At 40.1% G+C, this 17,867-nt stretch overlaps 1 protein-coding gene across 2 annotated transcripts in view; it reads left to right on the top strand.

The window, feature by feature from the left end:
• Positions 1-17,867, top strand: part of SYNE3 (spectrin repeat containing nuclear envelope family member 3) — an 84,836-nt gene that overhangs the window by 63,228 nt on the left and 3,741 nt on the right. For both annotated transcript variants that reach the window (XM_032233800.1, XM_032233790.1), the window contains 3 exons: positions 2,303-2,455; positions 4,095-4,244; positions 5,734-5,772. In XM_032233800.1, the coding sequence (XP_032089691.1) occupies positions 2,303-2,455; positions 4,095-4,244; positions 5,734-5,772 (342 nt within the window). The remainder of the gene's footprint in view (positions 1-2,302; positions 2,456-4,094; positions 4,245-5,733; positions 5,773-17,867) is intronic.

Genomic DNA, 17,867 nt, shown 5'->3' with positions numbered 1-17,867 from the left:
CATGGGTAGCCTTTAGGAAGCTTATAGAGTGCTCCTAGGAGTGGGGGGGGGGTAAAATTGAGCAAAAAATGGGTCGCTTTTTTCTCATTTCTGTCCTCTCCAGCCCCCAGGAGCTCTCTAAAAGCTTCCTACAAGCTATGCACGGCCATTTTGGTGAAGGGGGCGGGGCTTCAGGGGGCAAAAAATGCTGTATTCAGTGTATAAGATGCACCCAGATTTTCAGTCTTTTTTGAGGGAAAAAGGTGCATGTTATACTCCGAAAAATATGGTAGCAACATAGCAATCAAAGAGGGGAGGATTCTAAATGTAGTACAGACAAGCTTTTCTTCCAGCAGTTTGTAACTGCTGGCTTTGGTTGCTCAGCCAACAATCCTGAGTCCTATAACTCATTTGTCAGACCTGCAGGAACTTCCAACACCTAACATGGTTCTTGTTGACCCAGGTGACAACTGATCCCATATGGGTTTTTGTCAGTGACATGCAGTCAGGGGAGGCAGGACCTCACCACTGTCATCATGAAAAGAAAAGAAAAATGTAAAAGGAAAAAGGCTGAGGTAGTTGCTGCCAGAGTCACAGTGGATGACTCTGCTTAGTGCTTAACTGTTTAAAAAAGCCTTTAAAAAGTGCCCTCTACAGGAGGAGGTGGGAGAACCACATGCCTCATTTAGTCTGACTTTATGATCACTCGAGCAGAGTTAAGCAAGGGTTAAAAGCTGAAAAATTCCTTATGTAGATGAAGCATGTGGTTCTCTTGCCTCCTCCTATAGAGGGCATTTTTGTAGAGGCTTTTTTTAAACAGTTAAGCAGATTCATCCATTGGGGACTCTGGCAGCACCTAGCCCAGCCTGACCTCAGCAGCTCTTGCCTTTTTCCTTTTACATTTTTACATTTTCATCATGGCAAACAAGAGCAGAGTTGAAATCCTCTGTGAAACAGCTGGAAAAGGTATGTGGGTCAGAGGGAGGGGGAGGAATTCAAAATTAATGTAATTTGTAAGTAATTGTAAGTAATTTGTGTGTGTTTGTTTGTTTCTTCACTCAAACAAATTCTCTCTCAATTTGAAGGGAGAGGGAAGGGGGAGAGGGGGGAGAGGCAGGAAGGGCAGCCCACCAGCTTTCTTTCTCTGTGTCCATGGCAGCCCGCCAGCAGAGGTGGGTCTTTTGCTCGCTTCTGCTGGCAGGCTGCCGCTTTCTTTCTTTTGCCCAGAGCAGCAGCCCGCCTGAGCTACCCGCCTCTGGGCAAAAGAAAGAAAGCGAAAGCCCGCCGCTAGCTTTCTTTTGCCCGACGCTATGTCTGACATAGAGGCGGGCAAAAGAAAGCCAGCGGCGGGCTGCCACTTTCTTTCTTTTGCCCAGAGGCGGGCAGCTCAGGCGGGCGAAAGAAAGAAAGCGCTTTAGACAGTGGGATGTCGGGGGAGAAGACTGCCTCACCAGCCATAAACCTCACCACACATCACTGGTTTTTGTAAATTACCTCTCACCATATTGTTTATGAAGGGACGCAGTGGCTCAGTGGCCAGATGCTGAGCTTGTCGACCAGAAGGTCAGCAGTTCAGTGGTTCAAATCCCTAGCGCCGCGTAATGGAGTGAGCTCCTTTTACTTGTCCCAGCTTCTTCCAACCTAGCAGTTCAAAAGCATGTAAAAATGCAAGTAGAAAAATAGGGACCACCTTTGGTGGGACGGTAACAGTGTTACATGCGCCTTTGGCATTTAGTCATGCTGGCCACATAACAGTGCTTCAGCTTTGAAACGGAGATGAGCACCGCCCCCTAGAGTCGGGAACAACTAGCACATAGATGCAAGGGTAACCTTTACTTTTACCTATATTGTTTATGGAGAGACAGCCTTCATCCAGCTCCTCTGATGACACCTATCCAGTATAAGTTGAGCCTCTGACATAGCTCTCATCTTCCTCAGAGCACAAAAGCCCCACAATCAAGTCAAAGTAGCCCCACAACCACCTCAAGGTAGTGCCCTGCTATTATTATCACATTTGGTGTGCCACAGGTTGCTTATTCCAATTTAAACTTTGCAATCTCAAAAGTAACTATAGCAAATTATTTAATAATAGTTATTTACCAGTGCAAGTGTGTATATATCTTGGGATGACACTTAAACTCTTTTCAGTATATCTGTCATTTCTTCCCTAGTTCAATCTATCAATCAGTGCGAAATAATCCTTTTCTCTTCTGTACACTAAAAGAGCCATCTACTTTCAGAAACTTTGTGTATAGATGAAAGAGATGTTTTATTTTCTTCTTTTCTCCACATTATGTCTTTTTCTTCATTTTCTATAATTCAGAGGGAAGTGGCTGAGGGGGAAGATACCAATGAGCTCCAACTTATTAAGAACTTTGAACAATGGTTGCAAAGAGAAAACAACAAACTATCTAAAATTCTTGCCTTGGATCTATCAAGCAATGAAGAGGTTGAAGCAAGATACACCAAACTAAAGGTTAGTTCAACCCCAGAATTTCCACATTAACCTTGCATTTTGGTACCATGTTGCTAAATGTGTTTCTGAATTCAGTTTTGACTATTAGAAGTACATTTTCAGAGTTCTAAATGGGGTCTTTTCTATCTATCCTTAAAGATGCCAAAACAGAACTTGGGCTCTTCTGCAAACAAATTTCAGTAGCATCATTAGAAACACTCATTCGTGAAATCTCCAAAACCCAATGTGGGGTGGGGTGGGGTGGGGGGAGGAGATCTTGAAGCCATGACTTTCTAGTTGCTCCTGAGGTTTAACTTCCAGTCGTGCAGATAGAGTTGCTGTAGGGACAATCAGAAGAATAAGTTCCCCATCTCTGATTTAAGACTTTAAAGATCAAAACAACGTTCAAATTTCCTAGAAACAATTTGGAGGCCAGTATGATGATTCCAAGAATTATGTGAAATGGTCTATTTGCTGGAGTCTTTGTTGCTGTCTGAGCTTGGTTGTTTGTTTTCAGATGTTTCTTTATCAACTGGTTATCATCATTAGTGTGAGTGAGTGTTGGGCTTGCCCGCTGTTTATATACAGTAGGTTATTCTGCTTCTGTTGGTGGGGATGTGATTTTCTCCTTGGTAGTTGCTTGATTAGAATTATTTTCTGCTTGATTGTTTGTCTGGAATTAATCCTTGTTTATCTGGGTGTTGGCTGATGGTGAGGGTGTGTTCTGGTCTTTTTGTTTTATTCTTAGCTTTTATTGTGTCCTTTGAAAAGTAGTAAATGTTGCTTATATGTATCTATTGATGGCTGGATTGATAGCTATGAAATGCATTGTTGGGGAGAAAAACAAATTGTGGCTATATGCAAGCACTTTATTATAATCCAAATAGATCCATGAATCTGATCCAATTTTTCCTTCCCCAAAATGGCATAGCTTGTGACCAGCCTCATTCTTAGAACTGATCCCCTGATCAATACAGATCCAAGAGTACCTCAAATCTATATTTTAAGGTAATTGAAAGTCTGATAAATACTAAACATGAAGTACCAAGCTAAGGAATGACATTGTATTATATGTTTATGCTTTAGCATATTTGTGGAATTGATAATCCCGTTACAAATTTTTCTGCTTGAAAATACTTCTGAAATCCCTCCAATATGTACTACTGCTGGACCTTGCTTATGCTTCGCTGATATGCAGTGAGAGTCTGCCATGAACTATTGAGAAGGGTGACAAATGGGGGCATGCTTGGGAAAACGAAAGTAAATTCTGTACCATCTCAAGAAGCTGCTTCAAGGTCACTCAACTGAAAGAAGGAAGTAGTGGCATACCAGAGCACAATTGAGCTGACCATTAAGAAAATAGCTTGCAAGAGTTTAATTGGTAACTTTGGGGTGGGAAATGAAAGTTAAGGAGGGGAAAGTATAACGTAGGGATTTTGGCTCAGTTCTGGCTATGCATTACTGCAATACACTTTATCTCTAATAAAATATACCTTTCTCAGCAAATGGAGCCAAGGATTGTTTTCTAATTAGAGGTTTAGGTTTGTGCCAGGTCTGACACTATCCATAAGTATAAATTCCTATATCATTTTCAAAGTTGGCAGAACTCTATTCATTCCCTCTATCATACCTTCAACATTGATACCTCTTTTCCCTACAGGAGCTTCAGCTAAGAGTCCCTGAAGGTCAATATCATTTTGAAGAACTTCTCCATCTTCAACCAGCTGGCAAGAACTGGGATGAACTAGAGGAATTGCGTTACCAATGGATGCTCTACAAGTCCAAACTGAAGGACTCCAATAATGCATTGGTAGGTTTTATGATCTGAGAACAGTTAGAAGCAGTGTGACTATGAATTTCTTCAAATTATTCTGTACATTCCTAAATTTTATTTTAAAATTATTCTACGCACTGCCTCTTGCCCAACAATACAACTATGTTTAATATAAATCTGGTCAGTCCACTCAGAAATTGTCTTTGATTAAATATTACAGAAAATACAAAACAACTCATCTCGTACTGGTTATGCAAATTCCTTGACAGCTTTAAACTAATCATGGAACAGCAAATAGCTTCTTTATGAAAAAAATCTACCTGTTTCTCCCCCCCCCCAAATAAATTACCCTTATTTTGATTGTTTAGTGTATGAATACACATTAGATAGCGGCCATTAAAGATGGTGGTACTTATACTTTCCAGGAGAAGGCTGGAAAACACATGTATCACAGAAGTTGTTAATACTTTAGCACTCAGCAGTCCCACCCAGCATGGGCAGTTGTGAAAGCAGAGGTGGTATTCAGCCAGTTCTCACTGGTTCTAGTGAACCGGTAGCAGAAAATTTGAGTAGTTCAGAGAACTGGCAAATACCACCTCTGGCTGGCTCCGCCTCCATCTATTTGCTGCCTCCCGAGTCCCAGCTGATTGGCTTCCCAGCTGATTGGCTGAATCTTATTCTGTTGCCCTGCACAGGAGAACGGAGCTGGAAAGCGGGTTAGTGGGATGGGGAGGGAATGGAGATTTTACAGTATCCTTGCCCTGGAGTGGGTGGAAATGGGGATTTTACAGTGAAAGATATTAATTTCCAACACCTAAAGGGGCCCAGCCTTCTTTCCATGATTGAATATGATTTGTATAACATTTCTACCTTAGTCTAATACATTTATTCCATTGGCTCCTCATCCTAGAGAAATTATAGCTTATTAGTATGCTTTGTTATTTGATACATATCATTCGGGAAGAGAGAAAAATGGTATGCCAAATATATATTCTATGGGACTTTTGTTGAGTGTCCTCAGACCCAGCACCACTCAGCTTGTTTGGAATTATAAATTTGGATGTCTCAGCCACTTTTGCTTTTGGCTGCTCTGGTTCTAATCTTTGCTTTCTGATATTTAGAAAGCAAAGGTTTTTTTACTAGGTGCAGAGTATTTTGTTTTTCTCAATACCCACATGTTTGAATTAAACATAATACCAGGAAAAATCAATGTGTTTAAATTTTTATGGGTCTATATTTTTTATCCATCTTACTTCCTGCAAAGCAATATCATATCAGTAGGGGTCAGTAATACCTAAGTCATTTCTGCCTTAAGTGGATGTCTGATTTAAATTGTTAAGAAATCAAACCATTTAGAATTTAAATGGTATGGTACTATAAAACTCATTAGATAAACTGTCTGCTCTTCTAAGCCGTCCAAATGAAGGCAGTTTTTAAAACAGTATCCCACCTTGTGAATAAAGTGTTGCACTTTAAATTGTACTAGCATTGATTAATGCTTTAAAAACTGTATCTTTTTAAACAGATGACAAGCCATTTCAAAGAACCAAACCTATTCAGAAAGGTAAGGCTGTTTTGTCCACAAGAAAAAGGTAGGAGGAATGTGTATGTGTACATACCGTATGTACATACCATATGTACATACATACCAGTGGTGGGATTCAAAAATTCTGTGGGCGTGGCTTGGTGGGCATGGCATGGCTTGGTGGGTGTGGCTTGGTGGGCCTGGCAGGGAAGGATAATATAAACTCTCCATTCCCACCCCACTCCAGGGGAAGGATAATGTAAACTCTCCATTCCCACCCCACTCCAGGGGAAGGATACTGCAAAATCTCCATTCCCATCCCACTCCAGGGGAAGGATAATGTAAACTCTCCATTCCCACCCCACTCCAGGAGAAGGATAATGTAAACTCTCCATTCCCACCACACTCCAGGGGAAGGATACTGCAAAATCTCCATTCCCACCCCACTCCAGGGGAAGGATACTGCAAAATCTCCATTCCCACTTCACTCCAGGGGAAGGATACTGCAAAATCTCCATTCCCAGCCCACTCCAGGGGAAGGATAATGTAAACTCTCCATTCCCACCCCACTCCAGGAGAAGGATAATGTAAACTCTCCATTCCCACCCCACTCCAGGGGAAGGATACTGCAAAATCTCCATTCCCACCCCACTCCAGGGGAAGGATACTGCAAAATCTCCATTCCCACTTCACTCCAGGGGAAGGATACTGCAAAATCTCCATTCCCAGCCCACTCCAGGGGAAGGATAATGTAAACTCTCCATTCCTACCCCACTCCAGGGAAAGGATAATGTAAACTCTCCACTCCCACTCCACTCCAGGGGAAGGATACTGCAAAATCTCCATTCCCACCCCACTCCAGGGGAAGGATACTGCAAAATCTCCATTCCCACCCCACTCCAGGGGAAGGATACTGCAAAATCTCCATTCCCACCCCACTCCAGGGGAAGGATAATGTAAACTCTCCATTCCCAACCCACTCCAGGGGAAGGATAATGTAAACTCTCCATTCCTACCCCACTCCAGGGAAAGGATAATGTAAACTCTCCATTCCCACTCCACTCCAGGGGTAGGATACTGCAAAATCTCCATTCCCACCCCACTCCAGGGGAAGGATACTGCAAAATCTCCATTCCCACCCCACTCCAGGGGAAGGATACTGCAAAATCTCCATTCCCACCCCACTCCAGGGGAAGGATAATGTAAACTCTCCATTCCCAACCCACTCCAGGGGAAGGATAATGTAAACTCTCCATTCCTACCCCACTCCAGGGAAAGGATAATGTAAACTCTCCATTCCCACTCCACTCCAGGGGTAGGATACTGCAAAATCTCCATTCCCACCCCACTCCAGGGGAAGGATACTGCAAAATCTCCATTCCCACCCCACTCCAGGGGAAGGATAATGTAAACTCTCCATTCCCACCCCACTCCAGGGGAAGGATAATGTAAACCCTCCATTCCCACCCCACTCCAGGGGAAAGTTACTGCATAATCTCCATTTCCTCCCGATCAACTCAGACTCGAGAGGCAGTGAATAGATGGGGGCTGGGCCAGTCAGAAGTGGTGTTTACCGGTTCTCCAAATTACTCATATTTTCTGCTACCGGTTATCCAGAACTGGTCAGAACCTGCTGAATACCACCTCTACATACATACATACATACATACATACATACATACATACATACATACATACATACATACATACTATTGTATTACATATGCACATCTTAGAGATTATTGAAGTAAAATTATTATGTTATGGAGAATATAATTGTTGAATTATTCCTTTAAACCATCAGTTGGATGGCCAATGTCTTTTGGTTTAGGTAATTACAGGTAATAGATATATTTCTTGGTCACTGTTTCCGGAGTTGGAAAAGAAAGATATTCTTGATAAAGACAGAATAATAGTTTGCATAGAGCTATGGAAAGTGTTTGTTCCTTTGGATGTTTAAGTACATATAAACTGTAGTTCAAGTTTGGCTTTTCTTAGACAAATAGGCCTTTATCTCTTTGTTCCCCAAAGTTTATGCTGTGAATAGAAGAGGAACTAAATTAGACTTCAACAGACAGCTTGTCTGAAGAATTTTCAGATAAGCAGTCAATAGCTATTAGTTCTCCGTAGACCAGCCACGTAATCCTAATACTTTAACCTTCATAATCTCCATGTTGGCTTGGATTCATTATCTCAAAAAATTTATGTCCTGTTTCATCCTCTATACTTCTGTGGCCATGTGTTGCTTTGTGGTAAATCATGCTATTTAACAGTACCTAATCATTTTAAGACTTTACAATCTTATCAGGGGTTAAGTAGGGAATTGACTGATGGGATAGCCAGTCCATGGGACTTTTCAAACTAGTCATCCCCAAGATGGTGCCGTAGTTGTGAAATTGAATAGATCTGGAAAACATCACACTGAGAAAATTATTCAGGCTGTTGCAATCTCTGATTAGTTAAGTCAGAAGCAGTCAAATTTGGGGGCTGGTATTCATATTTGAAAGCATTTTGTGGGTCTCTCACAAGTTAGCTATTACATGGGAAACATTAACTGAAATGTTGCTAAAGTGGATGTGAATAACTAACAATGCTGAAGTAAGATATCCAAGGGCGCATTGGTGCCCTTTTGCACTATGCTGCCTATCTGTGTTGATTCAATCAGGGATTCCTGTCTTTCACAGTGTGTTGTTCTTTTATACTTCTACCACTAAGAGTGCACATAGGAACAGTAGCATTGATCTTAACTATCCAGTCACAAGCTCTGGTCAAATATCTCAAAATCCAATTATATGCATTACATAGTGAATTTTCTATATGGCAAAACCAAGTAGCTTCAGGTCATCTAAACCTACATTGTTAAGCATTCCAAAATATCCATGTGGAATTCTTCCTCTTCTGTTTATCACATCTCTTATTGACCTTTAAATCCAGACAAGTTAGTTTTTTCTCTTTCTCTCTATTAGCCTACTTGCTTTGGATATTTGGAGTTCAAGGGGCTTCCTGGAATAATTCTGGATAATAAAATTTCAAAGCCTTTTTCAGGAAACTTCTCCTTAGCTTCAAATAATTTCTGGGAGCAACCAAGGCAGTTATGAGAGTGGTTAACAGCCTTGTTTTATTCCAGGATATAAGAAAATGCAAGAGATTCATTAAAATGCTAAAGAGAAAGCTTTTCACTTTACCCCCAATTACTTTCCAATGGCTTTTCCAATGTGTGGTTAAGATGTGAGACTGTGATTAAGGAGCCCAAGATTCTAATGCACCTTCAGCCATAGAAGCCTAGAAGGTGATTTTAGATTCCCTCTTGAGTCCAACTATCCAAAGGGTTGTTTGATGCATGAAAAATACAAGAAAGCAAATCCAAGAATGAAATATGAATCTCTAAGTGTTCTGAAGAAAATACAAGAAAGAAATGCAATAAATCTAGTAAGACATAAAATGATTAGAGATTATACATTCCCAGAAATCATTGTTTTTGCAGGATTGCTGGCAACATTCCCAATGGGGAAGCTGAAGTCTAGGATAATTTCTTTCACATTTGTGTCTAGAATCATAAATGGATACATGTAAGCCAAGGGATTTTGGATGACTTGCCTTCAAATAACCTTTTACATATTGACTTGCCATCTACTGAGATATCATTGAGTATCTGCTGCAAAACGTCAATGTACTGTATCACAAAGGAACCAGGAGATAGATAGATAGATAGATAGATAGATAGATAGATAGATAGATAGATAGATAGATAGATAGACAGACTCATATTAAGGTGAATTATTTAATCCTAATATTTCAGTTACTTTGTTCATTTGTTTGGGGGTGAAGGATCTTCTTGGGATTGAAAGAGACCCAAAAGTGAGATAACATCTGAGAAATGGAAAACACAGGTTGCAAAATCTGCAGTTTTGTATATATTATTGCTCATTTTCAGAAGTAAATCCTGAAATTCTGCAGGGCTTATTCCTAAGTAAAGAGGCATCAGATTTCATTCTTAATCAACATACAGGGACTCAAGAGGGAGTTATTTATTTCAACATTTTAAACAAGCCACAGATAATGTCAAGCCTTACATTCCTAAGGTGGATAAAAACTTGCTTTATTTAATTCTGGTTGGAAGATTGCCAGATATTGAGACAAAAAAAATCTTATGAAAAGGGTACCAAAATAAAAGTTCAAGGAACATACCAAGACCATTTTTCATTATTTATTGTAAAATATATACATTATTTGGCTGTGTGGTTCTGGCTGAGAAGCAATAGTTGTAGTAGCAATAGAAGAATTGGCTGCCTATAATAACATTTTTTTATTAAAAATAGAGGTGGCCACATGCAATGCAGTCCTATTCATGTTTAGTTAAAAATAATTTCCACTGAAATTATTTGTATTGTATATAGATTGAAATCTTAAGAAAGGGTTTGTACAATCTACCCATGTAAAATTCAGTTGGATAGTTTGTCAATCAGTGGGTTGTGGCAATTCAGCAATTGGAAGCAGGATACATGGTTTACGTTAAAAATATGCACTAATGCAATTTTATCATAAACAAGAGATCAAAATATCAAAATGAGAAATTAAAGATCCTGTGTCCTGTGGCTTTTCTCTAATTTGACAATGAGCAACAGTTCTTTGGCTCCTTGCATACCTCAGAGCATTGTAAAAATAAATATAAAAATAATGAACACAAATGTCTACTTCCCTGTTGTGCAAAATATTGCCCAGGTGTACTTAGCATCAATAAAAAAATGAAAGATTGGGGTTTATTGGGGTTCAGAAGTGTGATTTGCTTTTCTTTGCATAGTGCACAATCTTATTAAAGTTCTTTGCTATGCAAATAATTAAGATTTATTAAATTCATATTGCTTGACTGGCTTTCTCTGAGATACAGGATGTCATCTCACAGTGTAAATTGAAAGGAAGGATCTGCAATTTAATCTTATTTAGATGTTGTGTTATTACTGAAATTAGTCCAGCTGCCCAGGAATAATAATAGTACAGCCCTTTTTATCTGACAGGCATTGCGTTCAGGCATCCATGTAAAAAAATAAATAAATCAGGAGTTTATACGCAGAATGGCAAGAAATATATAGTAGACATTGTCATACATTGAGAACAGTTCCCAGCACCTGCTGCGTTGAAAACACTGTCACTTAGCTGTGGGGTTTTTTTTCTCTTCTTGAAAATAAGAAATTAAGCAAGGATAGGAAATCTATGATTATGTCTCAAATATGTCTGAATAAAATTCTCTTCACCCTGTATCATTAGCCATGTTGGCTGGGATTGCAGGAATTGTAGCTTAGAAAAAGTTTGTTTGTTTTATGTTTGTTTTATTAGTTTTGTATGCCGCCCACTCCTGAAGGACTCTGGGCGGCTCACAATAAAACAGGGAAAGGGGATAAATAAGATGATACAACGATTTAAAAATACACAACATTCACAATTGAAGCGGGGCTGGATACTTCAACAGCCCCCGGCCTGTCGGAACAGCAAGGACTTAGTAGCTTTATGGAAGGCTGGGAGGGTAGTAAGGGTCCGGATCTCCATGGGGAGCTCGTTCCAGAGGGCCAGAGCAGCAACAGAGAAGGCTCTCCCCGGGGGATCGCCAGCCGACATTGGCTGGCAGATGGGACCCGGGGAAGGCCAAGCCTGTGCGATCGAATCGGTCTTTGGGAGGTAATTGGCAGGAGGCGGTCTCTCAGGTACCCAGGTCCGATGCCATGCAGGGCTTTATAAGTAACGACTAGCACCTTGAAGCATGTCCGGAGACCAATGGACAGCCAGTGCAGCTCGCGGAGGATAGGTGTAACATGGGTGTACCTAGGTGCACCCACAATCGCTCGCGCGGCTGCATTCTGGACTAGCTGAAGTCTTTGAACACTTTTCAAGGGCAGCCCCATATAGAGCATGTTACAGTAATCCAGTCTTGAGGTGATGAGGGCGTGAGTGACTATCTGAAGTGCCTCCCGGTCCAGGTAGGGTCGCAATTGGTGCACCAGGTGGACAAATGGTGATCTAAAGTCACCTGTGGGTCCAGGAGGACTCCCAAATTGTGAACCCTCTCTGAGGGGCGTAGGTTAGCAGAAGGTTAGCAGAAGTTACTTGTAAAACTACAATTGTAACGTTAACATTATTTTACTATCTTTTGTATTAATTTTGTAGGGGAATCAGTCAGCATAGGTACCACTTTGATATACAGTATGTCTTCTTGTGTTATATCTCACTGAGAGCAATAAATTGAGAGGCTCATTTTCTTGACATTTCAGTGAGATTTATGCCAGTTTTGAAATATGTTCTTTAACCACAAGAATTGTGGTCTGATGTACCTAGAGAGAAGAAATAAGGAAGGTTAATGAAGACCAGTCTTCCCCAGCCATTGTCCTCTGGAAGTGTTTAATCTGTGACTTTTAGAATACATAGCTAGAATAGCCAAAAGATGGTGGCTGAAAATTCTGGGAGTGGGCATTCCCAGTGATTCTGAAGAATGCTGGGTGGAAAAGGCTGATGTAGACAACTCTAATCTAGTCAGATTAAGGGAATAACTTGGTATCAAGCAGCTTGTTGTAAACCTGAAAGTCCTTGTTATACAGGTAGTCCTCAATTTACAACTGTAATGCAGCATGCAAATTGCGACAGTTGTTAAGCAAGGCATCCATGTGATTGCCTCACCTAATGACCCCAGTTCTTGTTTAGGGAGTTTGTGAACTCCAGATTGATTGTACAGGATGGAGGAAACCTGGCGCTGTTCCCAGAAGCAGGTGCCATTTTGGAATAGCCAGAATTCATTGCAGCCAATCCCAAAATGGTGCCACTTTTGGGACAGTGCCACGTGGCCTCAGTCTAGGAAGACCACACAGTGAGTTGGCTACTTCCAAAAAGAGATCTATGGAAAAGGTAAGTGACTGGGCCACAATGAGGATTTTGGGGAAGATGGTGTGGGACTCAGTGGGTTCGGAAGCAGGCTCAAGGCCTGGGGGACCCAGTGGAATGTGATGGGGGGATGTTAGGGGAGACCACTGCAGCAGCCCCATTGTTGGTCATTAAAGTATGCATATTGCCAGGACCCAAATTTGTTCATATTGCTGCAAGGGGTCTATAGCAGCTGTAACTTTGGGCAGGGATTGTAAATTCCTTTGTTCAGGGCCAACAGTCACTGAATGAAGTGTCATAAGTTAAGGACTAGCTGTATTGCATCTATCATTCCTCTGGTCATTCCCCTTTTTCCATTTAAACTTGCTGTCTTCACAGGCCTTCAAAAGAAGGTCTTGGCTTCAGCTAGTGCAGTTCTCTGCTCACATCGCTAAACTAAGAAAGTAACATTTTGACTGAGTCTCAATTTGTAATAAGCATGTGTGCTTCCTACTCCTAGATCCTGCAGAGGCATCACAATGCTGAAGTTGTGACAGCCTGGGCATTTCCATGGTAACTGGCTGAGTTATTAACACAAGATAACAGGCTCTGATGATGATCTGGCAAAAACCAAGGGAGAGGGTGGGAGGCAAAGTATTGCAGGAATGCTAAATTTGTAAAGACTTTTTTTTTCTGTGGGTCTAACTTCAGGATAGCAGAGATGAGTTAGAAAATTACATCCTGAGGGCAAGATGCAAGTAGAAAGAACATTTCTGTTTACATTCCACCTTTCTGTGCAAATAGGTAGATGTATGAGATATATAGATCTCACAATTGGCATGTTTGGAATAAGACTGAAAATTAATCAAGGCTCACAAACTGTATTAAAAATCAGTCACAGATTAGACTCATACTACATTTAATTCTGGGTAGTTTGATCATGAAAAAAGATTGTAGACATAGACAGTCTGGTTTTTTTTATTTTTCCACCGAGTTTGGAAAAAAAGGGAGGGATATAAATTGAACTAATATTTCCATTATTTATGTCTGATCTGGCCCAAAGTCAAAGCTTCCCTGAAAAGTCCCAATTTTAACCACCTTGAAACTTCAGTAAGATGAGCTGTCCTTCTTGCTGAGATTCAGGATAATTTGTAATGGGAAGCACTAATAGAGGATACCTTGAATAATACTAACTCGCCCTCTTTGGTGGTAATATGCTCCCTGATGATTGGAGGGTATTCCTTTTATTTTACTTGTTTCTTTTGTGCTCACATTAATCTCCAGTGGAAAGATAACTTGTAATATTTCTTGTAACCACCTTGAGTTGCTGTGAGCGAGTAACAATAGCACTTAGACTTATATACTGCTTTACAGTGCTTACAGCCCTTTCTAAGCAGTTACAGAGTCAGCATATTGCCCTCAATATCTGGGCCCTCGTTTACCCACCTTGGAAGGATGGAAGGCTGAGTCCACCTTGAGCCCGGTGAGATTCTATCTGCCAAATTGCAGGCAGCCGCAGTCAACAACATTAGCCTGCTGTACTGCATTCTAACCACTGGGCCACCGCAGCAATATTTTTTTCAACTAATAAAAATAAATAACCACAGTTAATTATGTTTACTGGATTATTAAATATATTTATTATTAATTTATTCACCGCCTATCTCACCATGGAACTACCTGGGCAGGTTACAACAATAAAATGGAGAACGAAATAATAAAAAATGTAAACAAATACAGCAAAGCAATGGAAACAATAAAAGTAAGCTTACCTTTGAGCTTATCTGAGGACTCAAAGCAAATTACAACAATAAATCAAAGTAGCAAAACATATGGCAAAGTTTTAAAGAATATAAACACCACTGTAAAATCCACTAAAGTCGAATCTTTAAATTAAGTTTAATGTTCAAAGTGGGCCAGGTATAGCTTTCCTCATCACCGTGCTAAAAAAAAGGAAGTTTCTGTATTTAGAGCCACTCAAAAGGAGAGCATGAACTGACACTTGGCTGTTACAGGTAGTCCTTGATTTACAACAGTTCATTTAGTGACTGAAGTTATAACAGCACTGAAAAAAGCGACTTATGACCATTTTCACACTTACGACCATTATAGCCATCCCCATGGTCACATGTTCAAAATTCAGACATTGGCAGACATATTTATGATGGTAATCTTTTGCAGCCTTCCAACAAGCAAAGTCAATGGTGAAGCTAGATTCACTTAACAATCATGTTACTAACAACAGTAGTGATTAACAACTGCAGTGACTATTTAATAACTGTGCAAGAAAGATCATAGAATGGATCAAAGCTCACTTAACAACTTTCACACTTAGCCACAAAAGTTTTGGGCTCAATTATGGTCGTAAGTTGAGGACTACTGGTATGTGCCAGCCTGAGAGGACAGCTGACAGCGGTGGAATTTCTATAGGTAGCTTTTGCCACTTAACCAGTAATCAAGTGTCATATTACTAAAGGAAGAAATTCCTTTGATTAGGAATTACTAATTTTCAGAAGTGCTCTCTTCTGTTCCACTCCCCAATTTGCTGGATTTCATCTTCCATAACTTCCCTCTATCTGCTGATCAAATTTGTCTGGCAAAGCTATAAATGTGAATATAGTGATGATACGAACTCAGATTGTTAATTCATATGCTTTGTTTTCTGATTTTGCCTTTTGCTTCCATCACCACCACCACCACCTCCTCCTCCTCCATTTACATTTAGTATAGCCACCTCCACTCCAAAAAAACTGGTAGATCAAGGTTGTTTGATAAAATTCTACCATTGACAGCTTAACCCTTTGATGTTTTCTTCTTGGGTCCCAAGAGCAAATCAGTTAAGAAGCTAACTGCCTAATTTATTTACTTTAGGGCTAGGAAAATTCATGTCCAGTTGTCAAGGACATAAAGTTCATTACATTTTTAAAATCTCAGTGTGGTTCAGGATTGGTATTACAAAGAAAAATACAAAAGATTATTACCAGCACATCAAGAATTCAGTGTTCAAGAGATAGGTCATTCTATGAGCATCTGCCTCTTATTCCTCAAGATTAAGGCAACTTTGATTCAGATGCTTTGCATGTTTATTGAAGTTTCCCAGGCTCTGTTTGAAGTTAAGACTCAACTCACTCTGAAATTCCATCAAGAATAAAGGAAACACAGGAAGGGCAATGGACCCAAAATAGCATAACCTTTAAAGCATGGGAATATTTCATTTCTCTGCTGAGAACTTTACCTGAGAAGGCATTATAACTTGGAATTTGCCCCCCTTGTGGCAATCTTTTCCCTGTATTGTCTAAACAGCACTGCCAATTAAAATGGATATTTTCATTTCTATTTCTTCAACATCTTATGATCAAACGTTCTTTATCCTAATCCCTGTCAGATGCTTGGGACCACAGCTTCCAGAATCCCAAAAGCCATGTAAATGTGCTCCTCAACACGTAGGAGGGCTCTAGGTCATGAGAAGCTGCTACAGTATATGCTTTGGAAATATTCCTTGCCTTAGAGCATAGCCATCCCATAGAAGCAGTGAATCTGAAAATGTATTATAGTATGGCCCTAGAGATTGGTAGGCCAACTCCTGAAACTTGTCGATCCATTTATAGAATTAGTGCGGCGTGCTTTGAGTTGCACAAGTAGAAAGGCCTGATTTATTCCAAAACAGTTCAGTAAGTTTCCAAGCAAAATGACAAAGTCAGAGAAATCATAGAAACCTCCTCAGGTGGGTTTGCCAAAGTGATGCATGCACTAGCAAAATGATTCATATAACCTCATTCAATTTAAGATACGATTGTGCAAATATGGCCATTGTTTCCCCTGCTGTTCCCTTGCTTCTATTCTATGACAAGCGAGCTGCAGAATTTCCCTCCATCCAGGAAAGGGGTTGGTAAAGCAACCAAGTGAGAGGCAGAGCAGATTAAATTCAATCTTAGTTCCTCAGAGATTAGCTCCTCAGAGCAAGTTTGATCAAGTGATTAGGCGCCAGGCTGGAAAGCGAGGACCCCGAGTCCCAACTTAGCCAGGAAAGACAAAACTGAATAATTTTGGACCAGTCTCTCTCTCTCAGCCCAACCGACTTCACAGAGGCATTGCGTTGAAAATAGGAGAAGGAAGGTACCCTGTTTCCCTGAAAATAAGACCTCCTCGGATAATAAGCCCAATTGGACTTTTGAGCGCATGCACTAAAAATAAGCCCTCCCCCAAAATATTGCAAAACAGCAGCAGCCATGAGGTGACCACGCTCGCCACCTCCTGCACCTCAAAAATAATAAGACCTCTCCGAAAATAAGGCCAAGCACTTATTTCAGGAGTCAAAAGAAAATAAGACCCTGTCTTATTTTCAGGAAAACATGGAATGTTGATATCCTCACTGCCTTGAGTTTTTTTTATAAAAATAATAAAGATGGGACACAAATAAATAAAATGAAAAATAAAATAAATAAAACAGGAAATGTAACCTGCAAGGTAACTTTTTGTGATACCATTGCATTCAATGTGTTGAAGGTGTTACTACATGACATTGTGATGATTTATATTTTGCATCTCTGCTGTTCCTAAGTGAAATCAGATACCAGCCATGTTTTGTGGTACAGGACATGGTTTGATTTTGGTCCACATTTCTTTTCACTATAATGAGCCATTGCTAAGCAGCAGAAATAACCAAGGCTACTGAATTGAATTCATATTTCACCATCTGTTCTACTTCCTTTTTCATTCCCTGGCAGCTTGAAAAATATAAAATTGTACAAGAATAATCATAATTTAAAAACATTATAATGGGGGAACTTTCTGCTGCCCTCCAGTGATTAAGATGAGAAAGACAATCAAGTGTTAAATGTTGAACAAGCCAACATGGTAGATGCCTCAATTGCAGGAAATGCACATAAGTAAGAAATGTTTCTGCCAGAAGGAAAGAGTGTGAAACTTACACTTCCATATAATTAAGTTCCTGCTTGGCATGAAAACCTTTTGGAAAATATAGCCAACACTTGGCAATCACTAAATGAATATTTTTTTTAAAAAATCCAGTGTTTTCCCTCAAGGCAGAAAAATTGTCTGCAAAAGTTATTTCATAATATAGAATGTTTTCTTAGAGACTGAAGGGCTGGCAAGTTAATACTGAGTTGATCCAGGTTTTTGATTGCTGGAAAGGGGTTTTGGGCACCCCAGAAATGTTTGCCTTTTATGTTCATTACTTGTTTTCTAAAGGCTATGGAGTAGGCCACTACAAAAGGTTTGGTTAGAGTATTCACACAGAAGTTACTATCCAACATAATTTTTAAAAA

This window comes from Thamnophis elegans, chromosome 1, assembly GCF_009769535.1.
Source record: "Thamnophis elegans isolate rThaEle1 chromosome 1, rThaEle1.pri, whole genome shotgun sequence".
NCBI classification, from domain to species: Eukaryota; Metazoa; Chordata; class Lepidosauria; order Squamata; family Colubridae; genus Thamnophis; species Thamnophis elegans.
This window is presented reverse-complemented; position numbering and strand designations above follow the sequence as displayed.